General features: G+C 50.8%; 5 protein-coding genes across 5 annotated transcripts; 3 read left to right on the top strand and 2 right to left on the bottom strand.

The window, feature by feature from the left end:
* The first annotated feature begins 65 nt into the window (after positions 1-65).
* EV422DRAFT_338056 (uncharacterized protein) lies at positions 66-3,736 on the top strand. Its single transcript, XM_053066433.1, has 15 exons — positions 66-264; positions 345-484; positions 573-648; positions 717-739; positions 809-991; positions 1,054-1,078; positions 1,138-1,260; positions 1,325-1,985; positions 2,039-2,378; positions 2,445-2,519; positions 2,591-2,610; positions 2,663-2,806; positions 2,879-3,185; positions 3,256-3,324; positions 3,416-3,736. The coding sequence occupies exons 1-15, from the start codon at positions 171-173 to the stop codon at positions 3,626-3,628; spliced, it is 2,493 nt and encodes an 830-aa protein (XP_052920949.1). The 5' UTR covers positions 66-170; the 3' UTR covers positions 3,629-3,736.
* Positions 3,737-3,864: 128 nt separating this feature from the next.
* EV422DRAFT_572321 (DnaJ domain-containing protein) lies at positions 3,865-5,322 on the bottom strand (the record flags this gene model as incomplete). Its single annotated transcript, XM_053073104.1, has 7 exons — positions 3,865-4,018; positions 4,084-4,388; positions 4,460-4,698; positions 4,763-4,852; positions 4,907-4,975; positions 5,052-5,133; positions 5,212-5,322. 7 exons carry the CDS (start codon positions 5,320-5,322, stop codon positions 3,865-3,867), a joined length of 1,050 nt encoding a protein of 349 aa, XP_052920950.1.
* Positions 5,323-5,730: 408 nt separating this feature from the next.
* On the top strand, positions 5,731-9,058 carry EV422DRAFT_572322 (Sac phosphatase domain-containing protein; the record flags this gene model as incomplete). The annotated part of the gene is made up of 11 exons (XM_053073105.1): positions 5,731-5,795; positions 5,860-5,887; positions 5,952-6,156; positions 6,230-6,389; positions 6,451-6,677; positions 6,744-7,881; positions 7,945-8,115; positions 8,186-8,275; positions 8,342-8,584; positions 8,645-8,943; positions 9,009-9,058. 11 exons carry the CDS (start codon positions 5,731-5,733, stop codon positions 9,056-9,058), a joined length of 2,676 nt encoding a protein of 891 aa, XP_052920951.1.
* A 488-nt stretch (positions 9,059-9,546) lies between these two features.
* On the bottom strand, positions 9,547-10,082 carry EV422DRAFT_572323 (ubiquitin-60S ribosomal protein L40 fusion protein; the record flags this gene model as incomplete). Its single annotated transcript, XM_053073106.1, has 3 exons — positions 9,547-9,743; positions 9,826-9,912; positions 9,980-10,082. 3 exons carry the CDS (start codon positions 10,080-10,082, stop codon positions 9,547-9,549), a joined length of 387 nt encoding a protein of 128 aa, XP_052920952.1.
* Positions 10,083-11,122: 1,040 nt separating this feature from the next.
* On the top strand, positions 11,123-13,457 carry EV422DRAFT_547854 (quinon protein alcohol dehydrogenase-like superfamily). Its single transcript, XM_053071619.1, has 4 exons — positions 11,123-11,365; positions 11,429-11,480; positions 11,547-12,030; positions 12,100-13,457. The coding sequence occupies exons 1-4, from the start codon at positions 11,328-11,330 to the stop codon at positions 13,185-13,187; spliced, it is 1,662 nt and encodes a 553-aa protein (XP_052920953.1). The 5' UTR covers positions 11,123-11,327; the 3' UTR covers positions 13,188-13,457.

Below are 13,457 nucleotides of genomic sequence, written 5' to 3' on the forward strand. Positions count from 1 at the left end.
CCCAGGGAGGCTTCCAGGATCTACTGTACGGAGGCTCGCTTTTCGAATTCGGCATTTTTGGGTGGGCAAGTGGCACGTATAAATAGAGCCTCTGTGAGGATTGCGTTGAGAAAGTTCCATGGTGGATTGGCAGTTCGGACCATCTCTCCGATCCCAGGACATTTCTCACGATGGTTGGCGAGCTCCACGTCCCGGTGGTGGACACCAAGGCGCTAGTCAGCAGCATTTCGCAGAAGAAGACTACGGTTGCTATTGAGGCTGTCGGTGAGTGTGAATTCAAATGGCAAACATGCGCAAATGGTCAAACAGGGAGAAGTCATCTTGACATCATCTTGCCATCGCAGAGGATGCGATGATAGCAACGGTCACCCAAGTGAACACCGCTGTGAAGACCACGAGCGACATGGCATCGCAAGTGCTCAAGGACCCGATGTTTGGCGCTGGCGGTGAGCTATCTGGGCTCACCGCCGAGGCTGTTACAAAGGTAAGGAAGGCCCTTGCATCTGCAGCCACGTCAAGAAACGCGTCAAACACTGAGAATTTTTGTCCTCGATGTTTCAACATTCCCATAGCTGGCGCCGTCGCTCAAAGTAGTGCAGCAAGTGACTTCCGCATTAACTGCTGTGGCGTCTACCCATCCTGTCATCGGTAAGTGGGGCATAGGCGATCCATCGCTCATCGAACGTGAAAATGTAAAACAATCTTGACTCAATTAGGCATCGTTGTGTCTTGCCTCACGGTAAGGTTCCACCTGGGATTCTGCAAGCCTTTCTTTGCATTCCCAACTAACCGTCTCCTCTTTCTCTAGGCTTTGTTCAAATTGGAACTGCAAAGACGGCAGAACAATGCGAAGGCGATTACCTTGTGTAATCAAGTCGCGGACACCGTTTCCATCCTCAAGGACCTGAAGAAGGTTGAGGACGAGAGTGGTTTGAAGAAAGTCTTGCAGATTATCGCAGATCACATCAAGCAATGCGAAGAATTTTTGACTGTACGTGTTTGCATGTGGTGTAGTGACATCTGCCTTTGGCTGACTTCTTCTCTCCCGTTTAGCTTTACACCACCAAAGGGACCATGCGTAAGAAGACTTCGCTGTTTCGTGCTTATGTGCAACTCTGACGTCAGCGTGTTTCTCAGTCCGCATTCTCAAGTCTATGTCATACAATGACAAGATGAAGAGTCTGGCGGTGACGTTCGACAACGACAAGAAGCTGCTATCGGAGACATTGGGCCGTGTTGCGGTGCTTGGGATTGACGAAGGTATGCAGGACCTCGGAAATAGATTCAGGATTTCCTTCTGACATTAACCTCCCGATGATCAAAGCCAATAAGAAGCTCGACAGCCAAGACCAGAAGCTGGACGATATCCTCGCCATTCTGGGGAAGCGGTCCCCAGAAGAGATTGCAGCAAACAAGTTCGCGGAACGTCACGAAGTGAAGTTGACGGACGTTGCTGAGTCCGAAAATCTGCTGAGAAGGCTCGCGGTCGAGATGAATGACAACACTACAAACATCCGACAACTCCGAAGCGAGCTGGGCGCATCGGTAGACGAGCTCCTGGAGAGAAACCGCGCGGACTTCATGACCGCGTTCGATTCGCAAACACAGCTCATCACTGAAGGGATCGATAAGATCCTTACGGCCGTCGAGGCGGGACCTTGGCAGAAAATTGAACACACCGACATGCAGGCTCTCTGGCGCCAGGAGCGTTGGAAAGGAAGCGTGCCTCGCCATGTGTTCATGGAGGCCCTGAGCGGATTCTATGAGGATTTCTTCACTCGATACCCAACCGCCGCTGGTGCGATCTGCGCAAGATGGATTACCTCTCAGCACTGGGCAGCGATGGCGGAATGTGTTGATGTTGATGAAAGTGGTTACATCGGTATCAAAGAATTGAACCTCTTCACTTCCGCCCTCCCTTCCGGCTGGACGCTTCCATCGTGGTTCGCTTACGCAGGCGTTGGAGATAAGATCAGGATTCTGCAGTAAGTACGTCTTTGATAAGCACATAGGAACACAATCTGATCCACGTAATCAGTGATTTTCAGATGGCCGAACAGCTCATGAACAAACTGGATGAACACGCGAAGAAAGGAGGAATAAATGCCGGAAACCTGGAACGATTCGTCAAGAAGATCGACAAGAACCTCTGGGCGGTTGGGAGGCTTTGGTGCTGGAGCTTGGGGAAGGAGTTCGTGTTACCGGACGAGAAGGAGGGGTGGGAAGACTCGTCTAGCAGTTCCGAGGATGGGACGCTGAACGAAGGGGAAGGCGGTGACGCTGACGCTGACGCTGATTCAGACGAGTATTCTGACGACGATTTGGACAATATGGAGCCCCAAGAAGCAGAAGAAGACGATATTTGTCTCAAGGATCAGGTGCTCGCGGGGCGGATAGTGGAATTCATGCGGTCGCGCGACGGTAAACTAAAGAGGTTCCTGGAGGCACATGGATGGGCAATTACTTCCGAACAGTATCTGGCTGTACGCGGAAACGACCCCGTAGACACGCATTATGGGGTAAGCTACCGCTTTTGTTCTCCACATCATTTGGTAATCCAGCTAAGCCCTTCGGTGATTCATCATGTCAGAGCTTGAATGCTATCATCAAGTAAGTCGTGCCCGCCAGTGATGCGTTGACGTTTATGCTTACTGTGCTGCAGGATCGTTGTTCAGCAGCTCCATGACGAAGTCACCGCCGAACCAGAACGTCTGATTCCCACGTCGCACTTCCTCGCCATGCGGAAGACCTTGAAAACAGTTTTCGGACAATATCGAACCCAGGCAGGCCTTATCTATCACCAGTGGTAGGAGATTGACGTCGTCATATCAATGATTCGGATGACTCGATGCTCACCTGGTGGTGCATATGCATGCAGGTGTAATCAACGCAAGGACCCGCTGTTTGAAGTGCGATTTTACTGCAACGGACTGTTTAGAGAGTGGATCAGCCGATGTCACCGAGAGAACGCCATTTATGTCGGCCCCGACAACGAGGAGGAAACAAACGAAGAGGAAACGAACGAGGAGGACGCTGCGGCTCCTGAGCAAGTGAAAAACACTGCCGGAGCCAAAATGGACCAAGCAGCTGCCGCTTCTGTCAAGAAACAGGTCACTGTCGTGGCTCCAGGTGATCCGCAAGTTACAACACCGCAAAATCTGGAGGCCTCTGGAAGCGTTTTGAGGGTACGTATTGTATGCCACTGTGTCTGGAAAACTGCCATCTGACGTGTGGTTTCCAATTGCACACATCTAGACGAAAGCATCGGGAATCCACTTGAACGCCGAAGGCATGACGGACTATATCCCCGGATACACCCTGAAGGTTGGTGCCCTCAGCATTATGAAATCGGACGATTGCTTCTCGGAAAAGCCCAGAAATGTTGATCACGCGTTCCGTGCTTCTCTCATTGCAGCCGAAAGCCTCTGTTGCGCGAATCCGAGACGTCGAACGTCTTCAAAGCGAAACGCACCAACTCTCGACTCGCCTCGAGCGAATTGAGCACTTGCTGCATGATATTGCACAGGACTGGCGAAAGGTCCCCCAGCAAGAACAGGCGCGAGACCTACCCGCCATCGTCCGAAAACATAGCGTGAAGAAGAACAAGGGGTTCAAATGGTTCAAATGATAATTCCGTCTGCATGTAGCTGCTGACCTGTCATGTAGATATAGAGTGGAAGAGTCGATCGGCGTATGAACTTGAAGGAAGTGTCTGGACATTTTTTTTTTGTTCTCCAAAAACTCTTTCAATATACCCTTTTTACATCTGTTTTGTAGAGCGTTGCCATAAAGCGTTTCTGATGCTCGCTCGCTCTGTGATGCCACGGACAGAGCAGGGGTGTAGATGTTTTCAACTTTATTCTGTTACCCCGGCAACGCTTCCCGTATCAAGCCCTTCTGTTTCTCACTAAGATATGTCGGAAAAGTAATCACAAACTTGATCAACAGCTTCCCTCTTTGCTCGGGGGATTTGGATATGGGCATTCCCTCGTTTGATATCACTTTCACGTAATCCGGGCTGAAAGAAACATGGAATCAGCCGCTCATAATGCTTGAGTACTCCTCTCGGATCTTTGAACTTACTGGACGGTTTCATTCACGGGGACCTTCAACACTCGTCCATCCAAGGTCTTGACTTCCACAATCAATCCTACAAGCGCTTTCGATAATGGTATATGCACTGTGTAGATGAGATCGTCTCCTTCCCTCTTGAAGAACTCGTGTGGTGCCTCTTTCACGATGAAGGTCAGGTCGGAAGGGATTTTGTTAGGACCTTGGTCGCCTTCTCGGGGAAATGTGATGCGGGTGCCTGCCCGCCAGCCGCGGTGGACATCAAGCGTCAGAAGTTTGGTTGTGGGAGTTGTTGTGGTGTTATCCGAAGTCAACGTCTAGATTGAGCCGTCCATCAATTCAGGTCTGCGTGATATGGTTTCGGGGAAAATGGATTTCCAAATTGTACCTTCCGAGAAACCTTTAGCTTCTTCACCGTTCCCAAATACAACTCCTCCAACGTCAAAACTAGATCATGCTCTATCGCAGGGTCCTGCGTCGGCCCATTCAGAGGGTTTCCACTGGCACCATCACTAGCGCCGTCCGGACGATTCATCCCATGAAGTCCACCGAACTTTGGTCCAAAAGTTGGAGGAGCTCCAGCCTTCTGGTTGAGCGCGGGTGCAGATGTATGGACCGCAAAGAAGTCTGTAAAAGTGGCGTAAACGTCAGCTATTCCTCGGCTCCAGAGAACCATTTGACAGAGGCATACCGGAGAATGGATTTGTCCCGCCGAAAAACTTCGAGAAGGTCTCCTCTGGGTTGCCATGGTAATTGTATCCTCCGGGAAATCCTTCAAATCCTACGAGGCTGTGAGTAATGCATCTACTGTTTCTCGGAATAAAGACAAACATACCATCCCGAGGAGCGACGCCGTTCCTTAGTCCATTTGGACCATATTGATCGTATATTGCCCGTCGTTTTGCTGGGGATCAGAGATGGTTATGTCTAGTTGCCAATATCTTGAACGTGGGAAATCGCTTCGCAATCCGTATACCCACAATCGATCAAAACATCATAAGCCTCGCCAATCGCTAGGAACTGCTTGATTGCCTCTGGCGTGATGTTTTTCTCAGGGTGATACTAGCAGGCAATGGGCATGAACAGGTTAGAATGAAGTCATGTCATACTTGCGATTACGACGTCTATCAAGCAAACTACCTTCAAAGCATTGACCCTATATGCCTTCTTCACAGCTGCATCGTCAGCAGATCTGTTGATGCCGAGGACTTTGTAGTAGTCTCCTACGGAAGAAACCGCTGTCGCAGCCATGATCCCAGCTGCGGCTCGCTGCTTTGGACCTCGAGAAGTGTGTGTGGCGTGGCCGAAGATGAAACCCACCCTCAAAATACTTGGAAAAGCCCCGCTTGCCAATATTTTGAGGGCTTGATCGTCGGAGTTCGACATTGACAGAGTTCCGCGTGAATCATCCAAGTGCTTGCCGTCATTCTCTCGGCCACCATGGACTTTTGTATGGTTACCTGTTAAGTTTTAACCCAGTAATACGGATGGTTCAGGTAAATCGAGACTTTCCTTTCTCACGAGCAGAAGCAGACGGAGAATAGCAACGAGCTGATTATTGCAAACGCTGCCTTATACTGCAAGGCGCAGGAGCTAGATAAGCGTTATGAGTGGCAGTGACGGTCGCAAATGGAGCCAAACCACCGGTCGTCTCACACCATGTCGGCGGCGCAAACCGCACCTCCCTACCTTCAGCCTGACGGTGAACATCATCTAGTTCTCAAGTGAGAGCCAAATTGTCGTTCGCCATCTTTAGTCTATGGTTAACTGACACATTGCATTTTCCAGCAAGTTCATTCTGTACGAAACCCGTACGGTATGTTGGGTGTTATGCCACCCTTCTTTTCCGAGACGGACACCAACCTTTTTCCCGTCCACAGCGGTTCTTCATAGTCGGTTCAAATCAGAGTGATGAGCGTTTCCGTGTGCTCAAAATTGACCGAACGGATGGGAATGAACTGAACATCATCGACGATGAAGTTGTTTACACAAAGGTTGAAATCCAGGAGCTCTTGACCATGATCGAAACCGGAAATAAGAGTTCTGGCGGTCTGCATAAAGTTGCCTCTTTTTTTGGCATTGTCGGTGTGTGTTGGCATTGGTTTTTGGAATGTGACAACATCGAAGGTTGGGCTGATCGCGCTTCGTCTGCTTTCAGGTTTCATCCGTTTTTTGGAGGGATATTATATCATTCTCATCGTGAAGCGAAGTCCAGTGGCGCTTATTGGCGGACATTACATCTACCATATTGATGATACCATGGCGGTCAGCGTGCCTGGTCCTGGAGCCAAGTTGGACAAGAAGGCAGATGAAGCAAGGTAAAGAGTGCCCGACGCTCCACGGCATTGCACGGCCTTGCCCTCAATGACGTACCCACAGATATGTTCAAGTCTTCGGCCATGTCGACCTCAGCAAGAACTTCTACTTCAGCTACACATACGACATTACGCGGACCTTGCAATGGAATTTGAGCTCCGCCGATGGAAAGGAAAATTTTGAATATAACGATATGTTCGTGTGGAACAGCTACCTACTCCGACAGGGCATGGATTCCATGAAATCGGATTGGGTGTTACCTATAATCCACGGATTCGTGGATCAATCAAGTACGTCAAACATCTCCGCACATCTGCAAGGAACGTTGCAACATCTGACATTTCTTTTATGAAAAGAGATCTCTGTGTACGGGCGTAGCATATATGTAGCCCTCATTGCACGTCGGTCGCGCTACTTTGCCGGGGCGCGCTTTCTCAAACGGGGTGTCAACGATCAAGGATATGTTGCGAATGATGTTGAAACGGAGCAAATTGTTTCTGACGCTACGACCACTTCCTTTTACCATCCTCCTGGTCGCTACGGAACAAAACCCGGCTATACATCATTTGTGCAGCATCGTGGATCTATTCCACTTTTTTGGAGCCAGGAGACCGCAGGCATGGTGGCGAAGCCACCCATCGAACTCAATGTGATCGATCCGTACTTCTCGGCAGCGGCTCTTCACTTCGACAATATGTTCCTCCGGTACGGGGGACCAATTATCGTACTGAACCTCGTGAAAAGCAAAGAGAAGAACCGCAGAGAGTCGATTCTTCTGGACGAGTTTACTGAAGCGGTCTCGTATCTGAATCAGTTTTTGCCACCTGACAAGAAGATCAAGTACATTGCGTGGGATATGGCCCGTGCATCCAAAAGCCATGACCAGGATGTGATAGGCGTGCTGGAGAATCTGGGAGAGGAAGTCCTGGAGACGACGGGGTTCTTCCACAGCGGACCCGAACCGTACCAGAACGCGCTACATCGTGCTTTGCTCGAAGACCATCCGGACGACGTGGTCCGCATCATGGGCCGGAGACAGCACGGAGTCGTTCGGACGAATTGCATCGATTGCTTGGACCGTACGAATGCTGCTCAGTTCGTCATCGGCAAATGTGCGTTGGGCTATCAGCTCTACGCGTTAGGGGTGCTGGAACACCCGTCTGTACCCTTCGATACCGACGCTATCAACCTACTAAATGCCATGTATCATGACCATGGAGACACGATTGCGCTGCAATACGGAGGATCGCACCTGGTCAACACGATGGAGACGTACCGGAAGATCAGTCCTTGGACGAGCCACTCTCGAGACATGATTGAGAGTATCCGTCGATACTACAGCAATTCATTCACAGATGCTGAGAAACAAGAGGCGATCAACTTGTTCTTGGGCCATTTTGTACCGCATATGAATGTTGCAGCTGCGCTCTGGGACTTGAGCTCGGATTACTACCTGCACCACGAAGAACCAAGGAAACGACGGGTCAAGCGAAGGTGAGCACAGGCTCGTGGACTTTTCAGCGGAATGTTGTGAATCTAAGCATAATGATCCCATAGTTACACTCATTGGTATACCGACGACGCTATGAAGCTGCAGCAAGAGCACTCCGCCGCTATGACCATTGCCCCTGTCCGCGGAAATGCGTTCTATGTGGACTACTACCGAATCAAACTGTATACATCCTTCAGCAAGCTTTTTGCGTTCAACATGATCAGTACGAGTACGAGGTGAGTGGAAGTTCGCATAGGACCTGGCGTTACGATGGTCAGATTCATGAACTCAGAAACGTCATTCAAGGCTGCCTACAAGGGATGATGTGCTGGATCATAGCCCATTCACAGTGCGCGTCAATCCGGCGCAATCGAATAGGTATCTCATGATATACAGGTAAAATCATGTCTCATGTACACCCTTAAGCACACTTCGTCAGACTCACGTCGGCAATTCACGTAGCTTGAATATCGGCGGCGTTCGGCGCTGGCTCAAACTGACAAACAACCATAGTCACACAACGCGGCAGGATGCTGCATCCGAAAAAGCCCGTAACAAAGAAAACATTGGGAATGCAGAAGGTGGGAAGTCAAGCAAAACCGGTGTCATCAAAGAGTCTTCGGCGCCCTGGTGGACCACGAGTGCGCTGGCTACGCGGCTTGTGGATCCTCAAGTTCCGACTTCTGAGTTGAAGGAGTATAAACGGTGAGAAACATCGAATCGAGGTCGAACGAGGGATACGGTTCTAACGTTTGCTTTGGATAGGTATGTTCACCAGTTCAAGGCCGCGTCGGCACTGCTCACCCCTACAGTGGACCTTGCCCCGCACACACAAGCCTCGCACGCCGACTACCCCATATTTGAGGAATACGTCAGTCGCACAACCCCACGAGGAGGCACATCGAAATCGCGGAGTCATTTTGCAGGATCGAGCGGGCCGCTATCGCTGAATGTGGACTCCAGGGATGAGGCTCTGTATGTGCATTATGTGGACAACTCGTCACGGACGGCGAATTATGTAGGGCCAGGGGTTGCGAGGAGCGACGTGCCCAAGCAGACGGTGCGTAGTTAATAGTTTCAAGTGAGTGCGGTCATTGACAGATTCTGATGCCCTTCTTCCCTCCTTCAGGCATATGCAAAGTGGTTGTCTACTGGCAAATTCGTCTCATCGCGGCCTAAAGTGGGTGAACGGGATCGCGAGAGAGAAAGGGAACGGGAAAGAAGCCGGGTAACAACCGCCGCTCTATGACTCCATCGCCTTTTGTATATATCACGGTGTTTTCTCTTGCATAGTAGGCTGTAGAGCTCTGTTTCTTCGCGTGTCGAGTATCCCTTGTACATGCTTTTTCCTGGTGTATCCCACTTTCTGTCCATAGTTTCCTTCGCGGTCGAATGTTTGTTGTCGGCTATGGTTCTCACCCAATAATCTGCTGCCATCCCACAATCGACCCTGCCGTTGCGCCCGTCCCCAAGAATTATCCAAAGAACGTTGAAGCACAGGAAATTGATTGGTAAAAATTGTATACATGACAAGTGGTGAAATCGGCCCAACCATCCGCCTTCTCCAAATGAGTAGACCGACCTCCGCTTCCCGAGTGTTGACGATCTGTAAATCCCGCCAACAAACTCTCTCGGCGAATATCGTAATCCCCCGGGGTTCAAAATGTTTACTTCAACTTCTTCTTAGGGCGAAGCTGGTTAGTGTGTCCACACTTCTTCTTGCGGCAGTTGGTCGCACGGGGAGGAAGGCGGGCGTAGCACTTGCGGCAAACCATCTTTTCGCAGTTGTACTTGGAGGCAAGAGCCTTCAAGGAGGGCTCGATGATACCACCACGAAGACGCAACACAAGGTGAAGGGTGGACTCTGAAAACAGGGCAAACAATTGAATGTGAGCCTCATATTCTTTCCACCCGAACTCCCCACATGTGGTGTGAACGACACTGACCCTTCTGAATGTTGTAGTCGCTCAGAGTCCTGTCATCCTCGAGTTGCTTTCCAGCGAAGATGAGACGCTGCTGGTCCGGGGGAATACCTGCAGGAATAGAATAACGTGAGCCGGAGTTCCATGGCGGGAAAAATCGCACTTTCAGACTACCTACCCTCCTTGTCTTGGATCTTAGCCTTGACATTCTGGATAGAGTCGGAGCTCTCCACCTCAAGGGTGATGGTCTTCCCCGTAAGGGTCTTAACGAAGATCTGCATGGTTGCTGTCGATGCGAGAGAAATGCCTGATCAGATTCCGAACGAAACCAAGTTTTTCCACGTCTTCCGACACCGGGGTTTCGAGGGTTCGGTTTCTAGTCTCTTCCCAAACGGCGATTCCACCCCCTGTGTCTCTTCCAGAGTCGTTCCCATCCATGCTGGATTCCCATGTTCGCACCCACAACTCCCAGTTATCATGTCGACGTTCGGTTTCTCGTTCGGGCCAACTGCACTCTCTGTGTGGCTACTGCAACACTCCTCGCCCTCGGTCGATTCCGTGCCAAATGGGAGGCCTCTCATGTCGACATGTCCACCATCACTGTTCCCACAGGCAGCAATTCTCCCTTCCTGCGACATTTCGTGCCTGCTGACCCATCTTCCAACTTAGCCCCCTCCTCTCTCGTCGTCCAGCCCCGCAGTCCTCGCTACCTTCGCAGGTTCGTTGTGCTGTGTGGATGGATGGATGGATGGATGCCTACCTGATGCCACTCCTCGTTAATTAGACGTGTGAAAGAATCAAATCTCGAGCGACGCTTGGGACGGATGTGTGGGCACGCCGACTCCCGAACCCTAACCACGATGATTACATAATCAACCAACGCGTTCGGCGCCTTCGAGTCTTCATATATCGTCCATACTGTACATACATACATAGGACATGGAGACCTGATGGAGACTCGAAAACAAGAGTCTCCCGGATTATATACTAACCACCACTCATACTGTAGGAATGCACTCTCCAATATGTCCCATGCATGTACGCCTTTCGAGACTCATCATGCAAGCCATTTCCACAGGGATAAAGCACGTCTTTCGACTGGCACCCCGCGCAATACGATGCAAGGGTTCCCGGGTTCTTATATGCTCAACTCTCCATGCTCATTTGCTGTTTGGTCAAATGTCAAATGTATTACATTGAGCATTTCTAAGCCGTTTCTTATCCGGCTCCTAAAGTTGCGCGATGACAAGCGAGTCGGACGCGCCCGACTAATCTCAAAGCCCTGCTGACCTGAGCGCAATTTGACGATCGTGGGAGGGGCCGGTGATCACGTCATGCTTCTCACTAGCGCCACTAGTACGCGCCATAAATGATCTCGCACAAGTGATCGACCCCACCTCTGCTGTCCCGCTTCGGGTCCTGTCTTCAAAGGTGCATGAAGACAAAAGGTGGCCGGCATCCCCCATTTCCTCTCGAAAGCAAAATATCCAAACTATACCAACGACCTACGTCGTATCACTGCAAAGATGAGCACAGAGGTCGTCAAACCACATTTCTGCTACAGGTACAGTTCGTGGCGCTTTTCCCTTCCGGCTCGAATTACCGAGCATTAACAATTATTCCTTAGGCACCGGCCAAACTCGAACAAGTGCGATGTGATGCACGAAAATGTCCGCAAGGTTGGTTGCCTTTCAGGTGATATTTCAGTGGGAAGGAGATCTCATCTTACTCGCCATTTCCTGCAGCGGTTGGAAGCGTTGTCCATCGGCGACAGAGATCTTGTGACCCGAATATGGGACCAATTTACTGCGGCGCCACGTATACTGCGGCCCCTCATCCTTGACGGGTTGATGGACCATTGCTGTCTTCCCCAACTGTCGCACATATCATCGGCTCTCGGGCCGCTTTTGCGCGTAGACATCATTGCTAGCCTGCCGGCAGAGCTGTCTATCAGAATCTTGCAATATTTGGATGCGAAAGCGTTATGCCATGCCGCTCAGGTCTCGCATTCATGGCGGAAACTGGCGGACGACGACATAATATGGCATCGCATGTGTGAGCAGCATATCGACAAAAAGTGCAAGAAATGCGGTTGGGGATTACCGCTGATGGACAAGAAGAGGAAAGCTGCACCCATCAAAGATACGGCGCACGATGAGGCCTCGGACAGTGTTCCGGACACCAAAAGGAGGAAGATTGATGCGTGCACAAAGATTGAGGACGAGTCATGTATGTTCCTGTTTTTGTTTGAGCCCAACTTCATCGCAGGTACTTACCTCAATCCTTCTCGACATACAGCCTCGACGGGACTTCTCCCAGCGTTGATTCCACTATCCCCGCCACCAGCTGCAAAGCGGAAGCGGCCATGGAAGGAGATATACGCTGAACGGCTCGTTGTCGAGCGGAATTGGCGAGGTGGCAATTACGCATTCACCGAGCTGACTGGGCACACGGACAGCGTCATGTGCATGTACTACGATGAGGCCCGTTCGCTACTTGTGACGGGCTCCTACGATTACAGCATCCGTGTGTGGAACGTTGATACGATGGAGTGCATCAAAATACTCTCGGGTCACACCCGGTGTGTGCGCGGCATCCAGATGGATGACACCAAGATAGTTTCAGGCTCCATGGACCGCACCATCCGCATATGGAACATGCAGACTTTCGAGTGTGTCCGAGTCTTGGAGGGACATGCTGCCGGCGTCGTTTGCTTGAATTTCAACGGCAAACTGCTAGCTACGGGGTCCACCGATGGCACGATCCGCGTCTGGGATCTGTCGGCAGCCTGCTGCTTCCAGCTGACTGGCCATACCGACTGGGTCAACAAGGTCCAAATTTTGGACAAACAAAATTTGTTCTCGTGTTCAGACGACCTGACCGTCAAGCATTGGAATCTTGAGACGCGGCAGGAGGTTCGCACGTTCAGTGGCCACGTCGGTCAGATTTCGAGCATCCAAACCCTCATGCCGCACTCCACCCTTCGTATCAACGGCATCACCATCCCCGGCGGGATCCTTGTCTCCGCTTCTCTCGACAATACGATCAAAATCTGGTGTCTCACCACTGGAAAAGAAATCAAGACCCTGTTTGGTCACGTCGAGGGGGTTTGGTGCGTTGACGTCGACTCCCTGCGGATTGTCAGCGGTGGGCAGGATAAGAAGATCATTGTGTGGGACATAGAGCGTGGCAAGGCGATGCTGGAGTTGGAGGGAAACCGGGGGGCGGTCAACTGCTGTTGCATGACGGACACGAAGATCATTTCGGGTGGAGAGGATGGCTCGATACGGGTGTGGGACTTTTTGCCCGTGTCGCCGTTCTTGGGGATGCCAATGCTTCCTAGCGGGGCGCTACCCGCGCCAGTAACCGCATCGTCGTCGAGTTAGCTATCGTTGGAGGCGGCGACCTAGTAGTTTCCTTCCGGAAATAGTCGAATTTGGCTGCGTCAACATTGTTTTGGCCCTCCGGTTCTTTGAACCGTAATTTCATGATAAACTAGGCAGATTTTGTATGTGCTCTATTTGATGAATATCGTCGCGAAATTGGCAATAGCAGCAACCCCATCAATAATGAAGACACCTCACTTCATCACATGAACATTATTTTGAGAGTCCATATCGATACGTTTCAGTCTATGATACAATGCTAACCCTGAA

The sequence above is a fragment of the Fimicolochytrium jonesii genome (assembly GCF_025526975.1).
Source record: "Fimicolochytrium jonesii strain JEL569 chromosome Unknown EV422scaffold_43, whole genome shotgun sequence".
Taxonomy (NCBI): Eukaryota; Fungi; Chytridiomycota; class Chytridiomycetes; order Spizellomycetales; family Powellomycetaceae; genus Fimicolochytrium; species Fimicolochytrium jonesii.

What these genes read in the sequence shown, in the direction of transcription:
- EV422DRAFT_547854 (XM_053071619.1), top strand. Translation starts at nt 11,328, where the DNA reads ATGAGCACAGAGGTCGTCAAACCACATTTCTGCTACAG. An exon ending in AAACCACATTTCTGCTACAG is followed by an intron (nt 11,366 to 11,428) that starts GTACAGTTCGTG and finishes ATTATTCCTTAG; the next exon opens with GCACCGGCCAAACTCGAACA. An exon ending in AAAGATTGAGGACGAGTCAT is followed by an intron (nt 12,031 to 12,099) that starts GTATGTTCCTGT and finishes CTCGACATACAG; the next exon opens with CCTCGACGGGACTTCTCCCA.
- EV422DRAFT_338056 (XM_053066433.1), top strand. Translation starts at nt 171, where the DNA reads ATGGTTGGCGAGCTCCACGTCCCGGTGGTGGACACCAAGGCGCTAGTC. An exon ending in GGTTGCTATTGAGGCTGTCG is followed by an intron (nt 265 to 344) that starts GTGAGTGTGAAT and finishes TTGCCATCGCAG; the next exon opens with AGGATGCGATGATAGCAACG. An exon ending in AATGCGAAGAATTTTTGACT is followed by an intron (nt 992 to 1,053) that starts GTACGTGTTTGC and finishes TCTCCCGTTTAG; the next exon opens with CTTTACACCACCAAAGGGAC.